This window comes from Salarias fasciatus, chromosome 15 (assembly GCF_902148845.1).
Source record: "Salarias fasciatus chromosome 15, fSalaFa1.1, whole genome shotgun sequence".
Taxonomy (NCBI): domain Eukaryota; kingdom Metazoa; phylum Chordata; class Actinopteri; order Blenniiformes; family Blenniidae; genus Salarias; species Salarias fasciatus.
The window spans coordinates 7800581-7814519 of record NC_043759.1 but is presented as its reverse complement, the minus strand read 5'-3'; the positions used below and the strand labels follow the sequence as shown (position 1 = coordinate 7814519).

The following is a 13939-nucleotide window of genomic DNA, read 5'->3' as shown; positions in this document are numbered from 1 at the left end:
GAAAATTTAAAAGAAAAAAAAAACCCCTCATGATTAGATAAGGTTTACGGTGAAGACCGGCTTTATTTACAGTGAAATGAAATTTGTCAGCAGCCGGAGTGAGCGCTATGTATGTCCGTGTGTGCGTGTGTGTGTGTCACACCTTAATGAGGCCGCGTCAACTCGACCCGTAACACCTAAACAAAAAAATAGTGAAAACATGCTGGAACACAACCTGCATCATGCAAACGACACGCTGCTGCCATCGCTCATTTAAAGTGTGAAACACGTCAACAAGCAGCCGGTTTCAGCCGCTCATTAGCAGCTTTGGTCTGAGCTGACACGGTGTGTGTGTGTGTGTGTGTGTGTGTGTGTCCTACACTATCAGTTACCCATGAGTTAATCATGTCACTAAAGGGAAAAACAAGGTTGCTGAGCAAAACTGCCAAATATTTTGTGAAAATGTTCAGCGCTCAGACTGAAGTGAGAGTTTGGTTCATGAAGGATTCCGGTTACAAATCGGTTTCTTCGCAAAAACAAACAAACAAACAGCACCAACTTGTGGCCTGGCATGCTAAGTGCATGGCTTTCAGCGTTTGACGCTTCTGTGTAAAGCCAGGTTTACACTTGCACGACTTTTAGCCACGATGTTGTCGTGGCAAGATGTGCCAATCTGGAGTCACAAACCGGCAGGTTCCCGCACTGTTCACGACTAGTTCACGCACAGTTCACGACTAGTTCACGGACAGTTGGCGCACAGTTCACGGACAGTTCACGAATGCGCCCGTCAGTGTTGCGAACTGACACGACGCATTCACGGCAAGTTTGCGCATAGTTTACGAGCTTCCCGCACCGGCACGACGTGGTTGCATATACGAGTAAAAAGGGGGCTTCCCCAACCCCGGGTCATTTTTGGATTTGCTGTGGAACAGACAACATGCTGAATGCCAGAGACTCCATCACTGCGGAGAAGAGAAGATCCTGTACCTGCAGCTGCTCTGTGCTGAAGAGCAGCAGAAAAGGCGCTGCCTAGGGCCCCGAGCTGAAGGGGGCCCGACGGACGGCTGACATCAGTCAATTACAATGACAAATTCAAGGAGCTACACTTGATGCTGCAACGACAGTGGGTCGAAAATCCCCCGCATGGGGCCCTTTTCCGGGTACTCGCCGGTGGCCACGACTGGCACGCATTCTCCCGCATTGTCCCGACACGTTCACAAGGAATTCACGGACAGTTGGCGCATAGTTCACGGCGATATTTTGTCGTGACCAAAATTTTGAACATTTCAAAATTCTCGTCCCGACATGGCACACAGTCCCGACGGGTTTACGCACACTTCACACCACTTTACGAGTGGTTTGCGACCGTTTGCGACTCGATTCGTGGCAATGCGTGCCACAGAATCGTGCAAGTGTAAACCTGGCTTAAGCGCTTTGAAAACATGCAAATACGGAACTTTCCTGAAACAAAAATGCAAAAACAATGTACTTTCACTTGAAACCCTCGCGTGAAGATCGAGCTTCAGGACGTCGTGAAGTCAGAGGTCAGAGATCCATCAAAAATGGTGAGTCACGAGGGTTACGAAGTTCACAAAAAAGTTCTACAATAAAGGAACAAAACTCAGGGTTATGTAACGTAAACATGTTTGGAAAACCTCGTGTCTACTTCCAGACGGTAAACAGAAAGAAGACGACGCTGCTGACGCTGCTTCCTGCGGAGGTTCCCACGCGGCGCCCTGACAGGAACCCCGACATGCTCGTCTACGCTCCTCCGTCGAACCCCACCCTCCGACTACAACCCCGACGACTGTTCGCCCGGCCCGACTGACGGAGACGGGAAACAAAAGGCCTTTGTTCTCCCCCTGCGGCGGCGGGAGACAGGAGGCTGGCTGTGCTGCTGCAGCTCTGCCAGGGCGGCCAGAGAGAGAGAGAGAGAGAGAGAGAGAGAGCAACCAGCGGAGACGTGAGCAGAGGAGCGCATGCTTTCTGGTGTGCAGACTCGGCGAGGTGGCACGGGGACACGGCGAAGTTTTAACTTTCTTTGGAAACCAGCGACAGAAACGGGTGATGGAGCCATTTTCTGGTTAATGCCGACGTCTGCACACCCGATCACATCAGCCGTCATCGGTTCCACTGAGCTGCAGCACACCTGTCAGCCGCCCTCGGCGAGGGTCGCCAGCATTCCCATCTTTTTTTCTTTTCTTTTAAAACCCTGCCAGCCTCTGAAACTGAACTATTTGGCTCGAGAACAAGAGCAAACTGTTAAAAGAAGAAGCTTGGGGGTTGAACAGAAAGGTAGATCGGAACTTTTCAAAATGTTGTTGTGTACACAAACACCGAAAATGGGAGGGGGGAAAAAACTCTATTATGCAACCTATTTTCTGGAAATGACAGTAATTGAGACCACAAAACTAATTATATATATATATAAAAAAAAAAAATTGCTATTTTTGAATCCCAAATTATATATTTAGATGCACAACTGCCCATTTTTCCTCATAAACAAGTTGTGTAAAAGTTTCCCGAAGTCAGATTTACACATATTGAACCCATTTCGGAAAACAAAAACGTTTTAACACAATACCTGATTTATTGGATTTTTGCTTGATTTATCTCGAAGGCATCTCGCAGGGTTTGGCTTCTGCTGAATGTCAGAGTAAATAGGAGGTTCAGCCTCTCCCGGAGGTGAAAGACTCTGGCAGCCGCTGGATATTAAGAGTTATTTGCGGCTGAAAGCTGCAGCATCACTCCGAGTGTTGCCGAGCTCTGAGGGGAGACGTGACGAGCGGCCGTCGGTCTGCCGCTGACATTTCACTGCGACTCGCCGATACTTTGGTGAAGTTACATTCTTCAGCGGCGCAAACACACTCAGAATACGCCCTCAGCTTCTTTTCCAGACACTAATCCTGTAGATTAGAGGCCTTCCGTCAACCTGCCCTTCTCTCTTTTCACCTCTCTGTCCTTTCTAGCGTTTCTGTCGCATTCTTGCACTTTTGCATTCCTCCCTCCTCCCTCTTTCATTCCTCTTTCTCCTTCGGCATTTCGTTCTTATCACCCATGCTTTCTGTCCCGATCTTTCGCCCCACTGTCCTTCCACCAGCTGCACACACACAGATTTGTCCACAGAGTGTGTGTACTCTGCATCTTAATGGAGAAAAGACACGGCCACCCTCCTCTAGAAAGGACTCAGAAAAATCAGACGCTCTGAAAAACTTTTTTGATTGAGACAAAACTTTGATAAAATACTCAGCTGAACCCATTTTATTTTAAACAAGGGTTTCTTTTTATGAGGATTACACTCTTGTATTGTAATCCAGGCTCAGACGACAGAACAGAAACTCCATAAAGCCCTCATTATGCTTGAAAAAAAAGAAAAACAATTAAAACTGAATCAAAACGTGTGGAAAGGAGAAACAAACGAACGACTGACGGCGTTGAGGAAAAAGCCAAACTCGTCACCCATGAGGGAACCAACGTGCTCGACGTCTGTCGCTCCTCACACCACTTGGACACATTTCACCCGCCACACACCAAGCATGACGGAGCCTCAGCTGGGAGCAAGCGGGCGAGACGGGGATCAAACCGCCAACCTTTGGTTTGATTGGCGTCGACCCTCAGTTGCCTGCAGGTGATTGATTCAGTGGCTTCAGCCTGTCGCGGAAAAGTCAAAGGTCCAGGTGACCTTTTTCTGGATGGTTTCCACCTGCTGACCTGGAAACGGCAAGACGTCGGTTGAGATGCACAACACAGCTCGGTGTTTCAGCATGTGGCTGCAGAAAGTCTCATGAGGGCTTCATCACAAGAAGGCCTGGGTTTGGAACTGACTTCATAAACACTGTTAATTGACATATGGCAGCAGGAGGACCCAGTTCTGAACCTCCACCTGGGTTTTACTATGCTGTGGAGTTTGCATGTTCGTTCACCATGCAGTGTCTGAACTAAAGTAACCTTGTTAGGACTTCTATTAAACCCTGGTTCCTCTGGTTGAATAACAAAATTCCTCAAAAGCTTCCTCTTTTCTGCAGATACTGTCCATGTTTTATGATGGAATGACTTCCTCACCTCCTGACACACTGATCCCTGGATTAAAGGAAACAAAGCGTGGAGCAGCCAGTCAAAGTCAGAAAATCAATTCCAATCCCGCTACGCTGCAGAGCTCTGCGGTGAGCATCCACTTGGCCCTGGCTCTCAGCGCTGATAGAAATCTTAATGCAACAGCAAACAGCGATAGCGCGACACACTAATGTGTTTGTTTTACTTGGTCTCATTAATCCGCTCTGATCAGTCGGCGTACGGGAACACCGAGATATCTGGCCACTGGCCAATGCTCCAGCATCAGCACGAATTTAACCTGTAAGCAGCCATGTCTGCCGACTTCCTCATTTCATCCTGTTCCCTCCAGACGAACAATAAGCAGCTCGTTATTACGGCGGACAGTTGTGTAACACATGCCAAACAGCAGGAGCTGCTCCAGGGGAATCAGCGTAAATAAATATTGAGAAGTGACACTTCTGCTTTAAACTTCTCTCATATATATTGATATAAACCATGTTGTGTTTTTACTCCGAGTCACGCCTCTTCCTCATAGTTATTACACAGCCTGATATAAACCTGATGAAATATGAGAACTCGTTACGTCCAAAGGACGGCACTACTGAAACAAAGCGACGGCATATTTAAACATGTTTAGGCTAAAAACCAGGGGAAGGCTACTTCTGTTGTCTTTTAACATGATTTTTAATCATTGCATCACTTTTTCCTTTCCAACCATGTCTAGAAATCATGATCATACCTTTCTGGATATTGAGTTCAGTAAATAAGCAAATCAAAACGTTTCCCCCATTGGGAGAAATCAATTCTTTGAGGCAGCAGTTCCTATTTCTGCTCGGGGGACAATAACGTAATAATGGCCAATGGCGTGAAAAATGTGACCATTTCAGATGCAATAACAGTAAATTTCATTTGATTGAGGATTTCCTGGTGACACCCTGAGGGCCGGTCGAGCAGAGATAATGGGCCGAATCAGATTTGCCATAAATCATAAAGTTCGCGGCGCTGTGGTCAGTTTTCCACATAAATGGAAAAAACGTCTTTGGATTCTGTGAAAGGTGAAAACTGACCTTTGAAAAAGACCCAAGAGATACAGATTTACGTGTGGTTGAGAGGAGCGGGTTTCTTCAATCTTTTCGGCTCCGGTTTCACACGAACACACGGCGAAGCACCTGAACGCAGCACGTAAAGCAGCAGAGCTCCGCTAACAGACGCTCTCTCTGTGCATCCAGGTGAGCGCTGCTGACTCACGCTCGCAGGTGTCTCTGCTCCTCCCTCTCCTCACCCTCCCGTCTTTCACTGGGAGATCATCGGCAGAGGCATCCGAGGGGTGGGGGGGGGGGGGGGTGGGGCAGCGGGGAGGCGAGCCAAGAGAGACAGACGACCAAAGAAGGGAGGAAAGCAAAAGAGGAGCGAGGGAGGACGGAGTAAGTCCCTGTTTGTACTTGACCAGAGTAAAGCCCAAAGTGATGACATGCACTAATTTTTATACCTGAAGCTTCAGCAGCAGCTCCACACATGTGCGAATGTTCTCAGTAGAGCAGGTTAAATTTATACCTCACACTTCCCAGGAATGTCTATTTGGAAACTTGCTCGGCGGTTTAATGAGTTTCACAGGCAGAAATGCAGATAAAAGAATGCGTTTGGAACGGATTTTTTTTTCCCCAAAGTGTTACGTCAGTGCGAGGAAACGTCTCGCCCCGAACACGCTTTGCTGCGGCGGCGGCAGCGGGGGCGGCTAATAACGAGCGGGACTAATTATCTTCCACTGATGTGGTCGTTTCTGCTGGTTCAACGCAGCGCTGCCAGCTTTTTCACTTCAGCTCGGACTGACGTCTTTTACATTTCGCTGTGTGCGTGGAAGTCAACACAGGAGGAGCAGAACTTTTAAATAGTGTTTTAAATAAAAACGAAAGTAACACACTCAGTGCAGAAACCTCCTTCACAAGTTCTCCCTTCCAGTCTTTATTTGCACACTTGATGTGAAAATGCTTCTTTTCTGCTTCAGAAAAGTTCCATGTTTACGAGGCAATGTTTTGAAAATCATGCAAATTTTGCTGAAACGACCAAAAAGCTAAAATTTAAAAAAGATGTAGGTTTCCTGTTGGGCCACTAGTGGGTGCTGCTGGTCAGTTCACACGTGCCCACAGAGAACAAGATGCTATAGACATCAACAATGGCGAGTCCAGCAGAAGGAATTCAGAAAAGCTGTGTCCCATCCCCCCCCGTTTCCATGGAAATGGTGTTTTCAAAAAGCTATAATACTGAGACGGAGTCAGAGCTTTTTCAGTTTTGGTTTTCAGTGGCTCAGAGCTCCAGAAAGTGCAACAAACATTTTACTTTTTCACATGTAATGAAATAACAACAAGAAGAGGTAAAAACAACCAAAAAAAAAAAAAAAAAAATAGAAAAACTAATAATATATCTGGTACAAAGTCATCATGAGCCAGTTGAGGAAATTTCTCTCTGGGTCATACCAGCAGCAGAACACTGAGTGGGTTAAACTTCCTTTTCAAACACGAGTCCTCTGATGTGTTGCTCCTTCATCCAGTCCACACTGCTCACCACAGATGAAAATCTCGGCATCATCCTCTCCGACCCGTTCATCACTGCAGACCTTCTGTCACCCATCAGTTCTAACCTTCGTTTTCACTTCCTAAAGCCTCCCTAAACTCTAAACTCTCTTCTTTAGGAGATTTATTCACAGACTTATTTCTGCCCACTCACAGATTTGCGGTTATTTTTATGTTGGACTTTAACCTTATTTCAACAGTGACTGAAAATGGGTCTAGGATATAAAAGCTGTGGGGAAATCTGGATCCTCATCGCCGACGGCCACATCAGGTCATGAATTATGTATGGATGAACTCCATCCCTCTCTGCTCTCCGCAGGAGTTTGTTCAGAATGGTTTTCGGGGACTGAACATCAAAATGCTGAAAACACTTCATCACTGGAATGTGGCCCGATTTTATTCTGCCGCCTTCAAACCTCATTACTCGAAAAAGCTGAATCTTGACCTCCTTTTGTATTTTTCTGTAAAACCACCTTCCTTTTCTCACATTCAGTCTGAACTCTGCAGCTTAACTGGATTTATTTGAGCATTTTTATACCATTTCTTCATAAAACTGTCTTTAAAACAAGTTTTCTGACGAACAAAGAACTTCTTTTAGGCGATAATCTCATTTCCTCGTTCACATCGGTACTTTTGACCAGAACTCACTTTGACATTTCATCACAGGTTTGCATCCAAAGCAGTAGGATCTGTGCTTTATAACTTTGTTAAGCTATATTCAAACCAAATGATGTGCTGCATTATGTTTCACACCATGCACTTGCTGTATTGCACCAACTCTTGAAGAAAAGACTTAAATCAAATGTGTTTCTTTAGTACTTTAGAAACAAGAAGTGCTGCACACTGAAAGACAATAAAAAACTGGGAAACTATAAACCTGCTGGATCGAAAGCCAAGGAGTGCTAATGGGCTTTCAGTGAAGTACTAAGAAACAGTGAAGAAGTCTGTCTAATGTACAAAGGCGATTCATTTCATAGTTCACAGGTTCAGTCCTCCGAGGGCTCCAAACATCGGCCGGCCTGAAGCGCCGAGCGGGAGTGGAGAAAGGCAGCGGCTCAGAGAGATGGCCCTGCTCACCTGAAGGTTTACAGACCGACGTAAAAACCTTCACATGAACCCTGAAATGCAGAGGCGGCCGGTGGAAGGAGGCTCCGACAGGCTCTCTGCGGTCCTTCCAACACGCTCCAGTTCACAGACGAGCGGCCTCCTTCTGAAGCGACTGGAAACGTGCGGGGGAAGGTTGGCCGACTCCAACCTGAAGTCCATTACTTTCACCCAGCCGAGACGCCAAGAGGGTCATGGATCACCGTGTGCAAGACAGGGCTCCACCTCAAAGAAGCTACATCATTTAAAATCACCATGCCTTTAGTTTGTTCGTATGTATTTTCTGGTCTTTTTGCCTAAAAAGATGAAAACAAAGTAGTGAAACATGCTGGACTTTATTGCAGCACTGGTTTTGGTGACCCAATTTAAAAATCACTGTCCTGATGGAAAGCGCTGTACATTAGGTGCCAAGAGACCCACAGGAGGCTTCCACACGAGCCAAATATGTCTGCTTTCCTCTCACTGAAGTCAAACTTTAAAGCCACCAAGGTGATGCGATGGAAAAAGCATCTTTTCTTTCCCGTATGTCAGCAGTGCAACAATGAAAAGAAACGCCATGTTCTACAACAATGGAATGCAAAGTCGCGGGAAGTGAAGGAGAAAAAAGGCGGGGTCCTAAGACAGAGCCCTGTGGAACCCCACATGTGAGAGGTTCAGTTCTGTAGGTCAAATAGGACCCGAACCCCAGAACGTGACCATAATCGTCCACTAGGTGCCAAACCTGAAGCTAAAACTATGACTCCAGCACAAAAAGCAGCGTTCAGGCGAAACAAGAGAAGAATCACGTCATGGTCGTCCAGAAAAACCTGCAACTGAGCAGAGACAACTTTCTCCAAAGCTTTAAAGCAGGGGTATTATGCAAAATCCACTTTTTTGAGCTTCGCATAATGCTATAGTGTCATTTCCCATTAAAAACACGCACGAGTTGTTTCCAGAACCATTCACGCATATTTGAGCAATCCATGAACCTCCCCCTGGCAACCATGTTGAGCGCTGAAATGCTCGGTGCTGCACAGCTCCACCCATAATGCACAGCTCCGCCCCAGCTCTGATGTAGTCTGCACAGCTCCTCCTGCACAGTTCGCGCTCCCCCGGCCCTCACACCACAAATAGCCGAGATGGACGCTCTGAGGGGGGCGTGTCGCTAAGGCCAGGAGATTCTTAAAGAGACAGGGAATCATTTTCAGCCATGACGCAGAGGTAAATTTGATTTAAGTTGCTTTTGACAAATGCAGCTTTCACCATCCAACTTTGGGCAAAGCTGTTACTTGAGCGTGCTGTAGACTGATACTAAAGGGCTAAAAACTTTATAAATAAAAGGTACTTTGGAAATGATCCTGAAGAGAGCTTGTACAGTCTGATTGAGGTCAGAGTTTTAAGCATGATTTGCATTGGTGCAACTTTAAAATTTAAAAGGGACGACACCAAAAGACAAGCTCCTGTTAATAAGGCCAAGAGAGTCCGATAACCTTCCCACCTTTGACCCGACGTGAGCAGGAGGTCAAAGAACAGAATGCCTGTAAAATTTCAACAAACAATGGTTTCACCTGATAACTGCTTCATTACACGTTTGTGAAAGATTTTGCATTTCTTCAAAAAAGTGCAAATAATAACGGTTTTCGAGGAATAAAGGCTTTTTGTTGATGTTCAGTAAGTCACTGAAACCGTGATCCAAACACTCAATAGAGTATTTGTGTTTGCCGGGATTTGTAATTAGAAAAGGGGCAGACGGGGGCAGTTATATTATATTCAGCCTGTTCAGCAGTTACATCCAGTCACGGCCACTTCATAAATCAGGCTGATTGCACAATGCTGCGACAGAGCATGACGGACAAAAAGTGCTTTTCATGAAAACTCTGACTTTAACTTCCAACATGTTGTGCAGATTTTCAGAGTAATAGCTGAAACAAGTCATTATCATTGGGTTTTAACCTTACATTACCTCACATTATGGATGACAACATGCTAACGAGAGCGCTAACCGCTAACCGCATTCCACCTGTGTAATTCATGGCGGGTCTCCGTTGCGCTGCAGGACGCCGTGTTTCGTGCATCCCCCCCCCCTCGTGTGTGTGTGTGTGTGTGTGTGTGTGTGTGTGTGTGTGTGTGTGTCAGCGCGTCACGGTGAGTGGAAAAGAGGCTGAAGCGTCCGTCTCTCATGTCCTTCATCACACTGGAATATTTACAGCTTCCTGTTTTCTGAAGCTTTATCAGCTGGTCGGCAGCTCACACAGAGCGTCCACCGCTAACCTGTGTGTGTGTGTGTGTGTGTGTGTGTTGTGGTTAAGTTGTGCTGGGAACTTTACGAGTGTGTGTGAAGCGTTGGGTTTGGCCCCAGGCTGCTGGTAGGGGTATGGAAAATACATTAAATGGCCTCCCTCTCCTCCTCCTCCTTCTCTTCCTCCTCCCTCCCTCCCTCACTTTCTGTTAGAGGTTTAATTTTTCAATTTAATGAGCGTGATTGGCATAAATGTGGAAAGTACGGCGAGCCAGAGGCCTCCCGACTCTGGATTCCCACCACATCCAGGCCTCCGTCTCCTCTCACAGCTCTGATATTAAAGGGAAACTATTAGACGCGATGTGGCCAAAAGAATACAGTCGCTTCTTTTCATCACTTCTCACTTTTAGCGGCCCGATTTTAACCCCGCTCACCGCCTCTTGGACCACGCAGCACCTTATTAAGAAGCGCTGGTGCCCAGTTTATACGAGTGAATGATTTTAAAGGAGAAGCAGGAGGAGACGTTAACGGGGACAAACGCTTTGGTGTGAGCGTCGATTCCCGTCAAACCCCGTCAATAAAACTTTACTGAAGCTTGTATTTCACTCCATCACTGTAAATGAAGGAATGACTGCATGATGACTCTCAAACCATCACTGTGGCATTGTCAATGCATAATGCAAGAAATCCACCGGGCTGCGATCAATTGTTTAAATATGCTGTGCATTAATGCTCTGCGAACTCAAAATGAAAGAATTTTAAACAGTAGAAGTGCAATAAGTTCACACAAACTGGACGATGAGTGTCGACTTCACAGGGCACAACATTTAGAGGCACCAACGTCGAAGAAAAGCAACCAAGCTCAAACTGCTACTCTAGAAAGTAGTGGCAAGAGAAAGAGCACTGTTACCTGACAGACAATAAATTTCAAAGACATTATATATATCATTGCAAATCATATGCTGTTAATTATTAATTTCACATGGCTTTTCCTATTTAGTTTCTCCTTTAATGACGGGCTTGCCACATCAGGCTCGTTTTTAACACATTTCCTGCAGGATTGAATCCATAACTCAACATAACCTCAAGTTATCAGCAGACACCAAACAGCAGTCCTTGTCCTGGTCTTATCTCATCTTTCTCCCAAAGCCAAACTTGCTCCGGCGTGCAGAACAAGTTCAAAGACCAGACTGAACCCTTCGGCCGGCCGATTTTGGTCCCCGGCCCACACGTTTGGCAACCCCGACCACGAGAGGGTTGAAGTGCGACCGTCATCCCAACATCTCGTCTCGCAATCGGACTCGGATCAGACGTTGGGAGATTTTCCTCTGAAGTGAGACGTGTGCAAAAAAAAACTCCGGAAGATGAACCTCTGACGGTTTTTTGGAGTGAACGTTACGGTTTCTCAACACTGTGAGCGCTCTCCAAAAGAGGGAAAAAAAAAGAAAAGCAGAGGGGGTGATTAAAGAGGATGGAAAAGATTTTCTTTTCTTTTGGTTAATGGATGCACGAAGAAAGAGAGAGCGAGAGAGAGAGAGAGAGAGGCGGAAAGTATGAGGGAGGAACAACGGAGCGGGATGAGGAGGAAACGAGCGCACGGAGCGTGGAAACGTGGGACGAGACACACATGAAAGACGTAAATCACACAAATGGCCGCTGTCACATGAAAAAAGAAAAAAAAGAAAGCGCAGGAAAGTGCACGAGACGGGCCGTTCTGCCAAGTAAGAAATTGCAACTGATTTCTCTTTGAATTTAAAGTGCAGCGTTTTCCCACCGAGGCAAGAAAAAAAAAAAAAAAACGTGAACCGAGGCCGAAAAACATTTAAAAAGTGAGTTCAAAAGCATCCCGGATCGCCCGAACACAAAAGATTAAACACTGCACAATTAAATTAAAAGTAGCGCTCTGCTTAAACGGCGCGGGAAGCAGTAACCTTCGCATAAACACGCGAAAATTACATTTAATTAAGGATTTTTTTTTGTGCCGTTAAAAAAGGGAAGTGATAATTATCACGGGGCTCCATAATGAGCCTCGGTGCCACTTTAAACAGTCCGAGTCGTTTTCAATTACCGGCCTGCGGTTAATGAGGCTTCGCCGAGCTTCACGCTCCCGAATCCGTGACATTTAATTACTGCGCTCGCTTTATTCTTCATGGGCTCAGGAGACGAACTTTACATGTCGCTATACACAGAGAAGAAGAAGAAATGATAAAATTCTTACTTTACAGGTCTTCTTCTCTGTCTCTGCAGGCGATAATGCTCATGCTGTAGCCCCGCCCAGGTGGGCGGGGCTACAGCATGAGCATTATCGCCTGCAGAGACAGAGACTCTGATCGAGCTTTTTTAAAGACTAATCCCTTCGACCGCCGATGTACGACTCAGCTCTAATGGGAACCTATCGAGTTGTCGAGCATCAATTTTCTCAGAAGGTGTCGGATTTCCCGATCGGATTATGGTCGAGACGAGCGTCTCGCTCTCACCTCGTCTGTGCAGAGTCGTCCACATCAGAGCGACCAGGAGGACTCGATGGAGCCTCCACCTTCCTCCTCCTCCTCCTCCTCCTCCTGCTGTAGAGGACTCCCTGGAATGGAAATCAGATGATTAGATTTAAACCTCATACATTGAAAGGACTGGTCTTCAGACCTTTCAGGCCTTTTTTTGAAGATTCACACCCCGGACAGATTTAGACTAACTTTTCACTTTTTCAGTTTTCCTTAGACAACATTACTTTTACATTTCACACCTTTTTATTGTAATCAAATCACCCCTTTACCTGATTTTCAACTTTAAATCTGCTTTTTCACAGTTCTTAAAGTAATCTGAGAAAAGTTTAAGACTAGTTAAAATGGTGGGTTTTTTTCGTACTGTCATGAAACTCCAAAAGTCACATTGGTTTTGGACGGGATTTGTCAGCTCCAAAGACCCTTTATTTCTGCATTTGAATCGGTTTTAGATGGGGTGTTAGATGACTGCTTGAAAACCACACTCGTCATACGACGAGTAGAAAATCAAACAGATACAGAACAAGCGCCAACCTCTACTGGTAAAACGGGAAGATAAAGCGGAAGTGCAGAAAAGCTGTAATAAGGGGGGAAATTCCAGCAGGGGGGCGATACTGGTTTAAAAAGAGCCGGGGTCTCATTGGAACCCATTCAAAAATGCTGATTTTTAGAGTGCAAATAAACAAAGCGCTCAGTTTCAGAGCATGTTCTGGTCTCTATCTCTAGTTTCTACAGCCGTGTTGGCTTCACCAGACTCCGATTTTCACGTAAATCCTCTGTTGATTTTACTTAAAGTTTTGCATAAATCGCCCTATCACAGCCTCCTCTGGCCACGTGATGCAGAGACGGGACAGGCTGGACCAACCACATTTCCATCTGGTCTCAAATGTTCAATATGGAGACGTGCTGCTCAAATCAACAACACGGTATTTCAGAACGCTATGGGGGACGCCACGTAAGCCTTGTCCATTTTTATAAACAGCCAATGATACAGACAGGTTTTTACACTGACACACTCCTGCAGTACATCACAAACACACACACGCAAAATCACTGTAACACTTCAGGTGTGATGTAGTTTTTTGCTGCCTAATGAATTCCGAGTGTGTGTGTGTGTGTGTGTGTGTGTGTGTGTGTGTGTGTATCCAGTCCCCTGAGAGTTCATCAAGCCGCTCCATCAGTGAAGCTGCTCCTCGCTAACAGGCTCTAATGAGGGAAGTCAGGTGGAAAGTTTTTTGCTCTTCAAAATGAGCAGATGCCTCCATCAGGCTCATTAAAGCCTCTCAGCGCCGCGCTGCAACCCCTCTCCGGCCAGCAGGCGCTCAGGGAGCCACGGTTTGGATCAAGACACTCTTCACTGTGTGTGAGAGGTTTCATTACAAAAGCAACCACCGGTGTCCGCTCTTGGCCTGGCAAGCTAACGGCATCGTTTTCAGCATTTCTGTACAGACAGACATCATTTCTCAAAAGGAAACTTTCCTGAACCAAAATAATGACAAATCGATGCGATTTCATGT

At 46.0% G+C, this 13939-nt stretch overlaps 1 protein-coding gene across 3 annotated transcripts in view; it reads right to left on the bottom strand.

Moving 5' to 3' along the window:
- adgrg6 (adhesion G protein-coupled receptor G6) overlaps window positions 1–13939 on the bottom strand; it is an 80988-nt gene that overhangs the window by 57803 nt on the left and 9246 nt on the right. For all 3 annotated transcript variants that reach the window (XM_030110406.1, XM_030110407.1, XM_030110408.1), the window contains exon 2: window positions 12402–12502. In XM_030110406.1, coding sequence (XP_029966266.1) covers window positions 12402–12502 — 101 coding nt within the window. The remainder of the gene's footprint in view (window positions 1–12401; window positions 12503–13939) is intronic.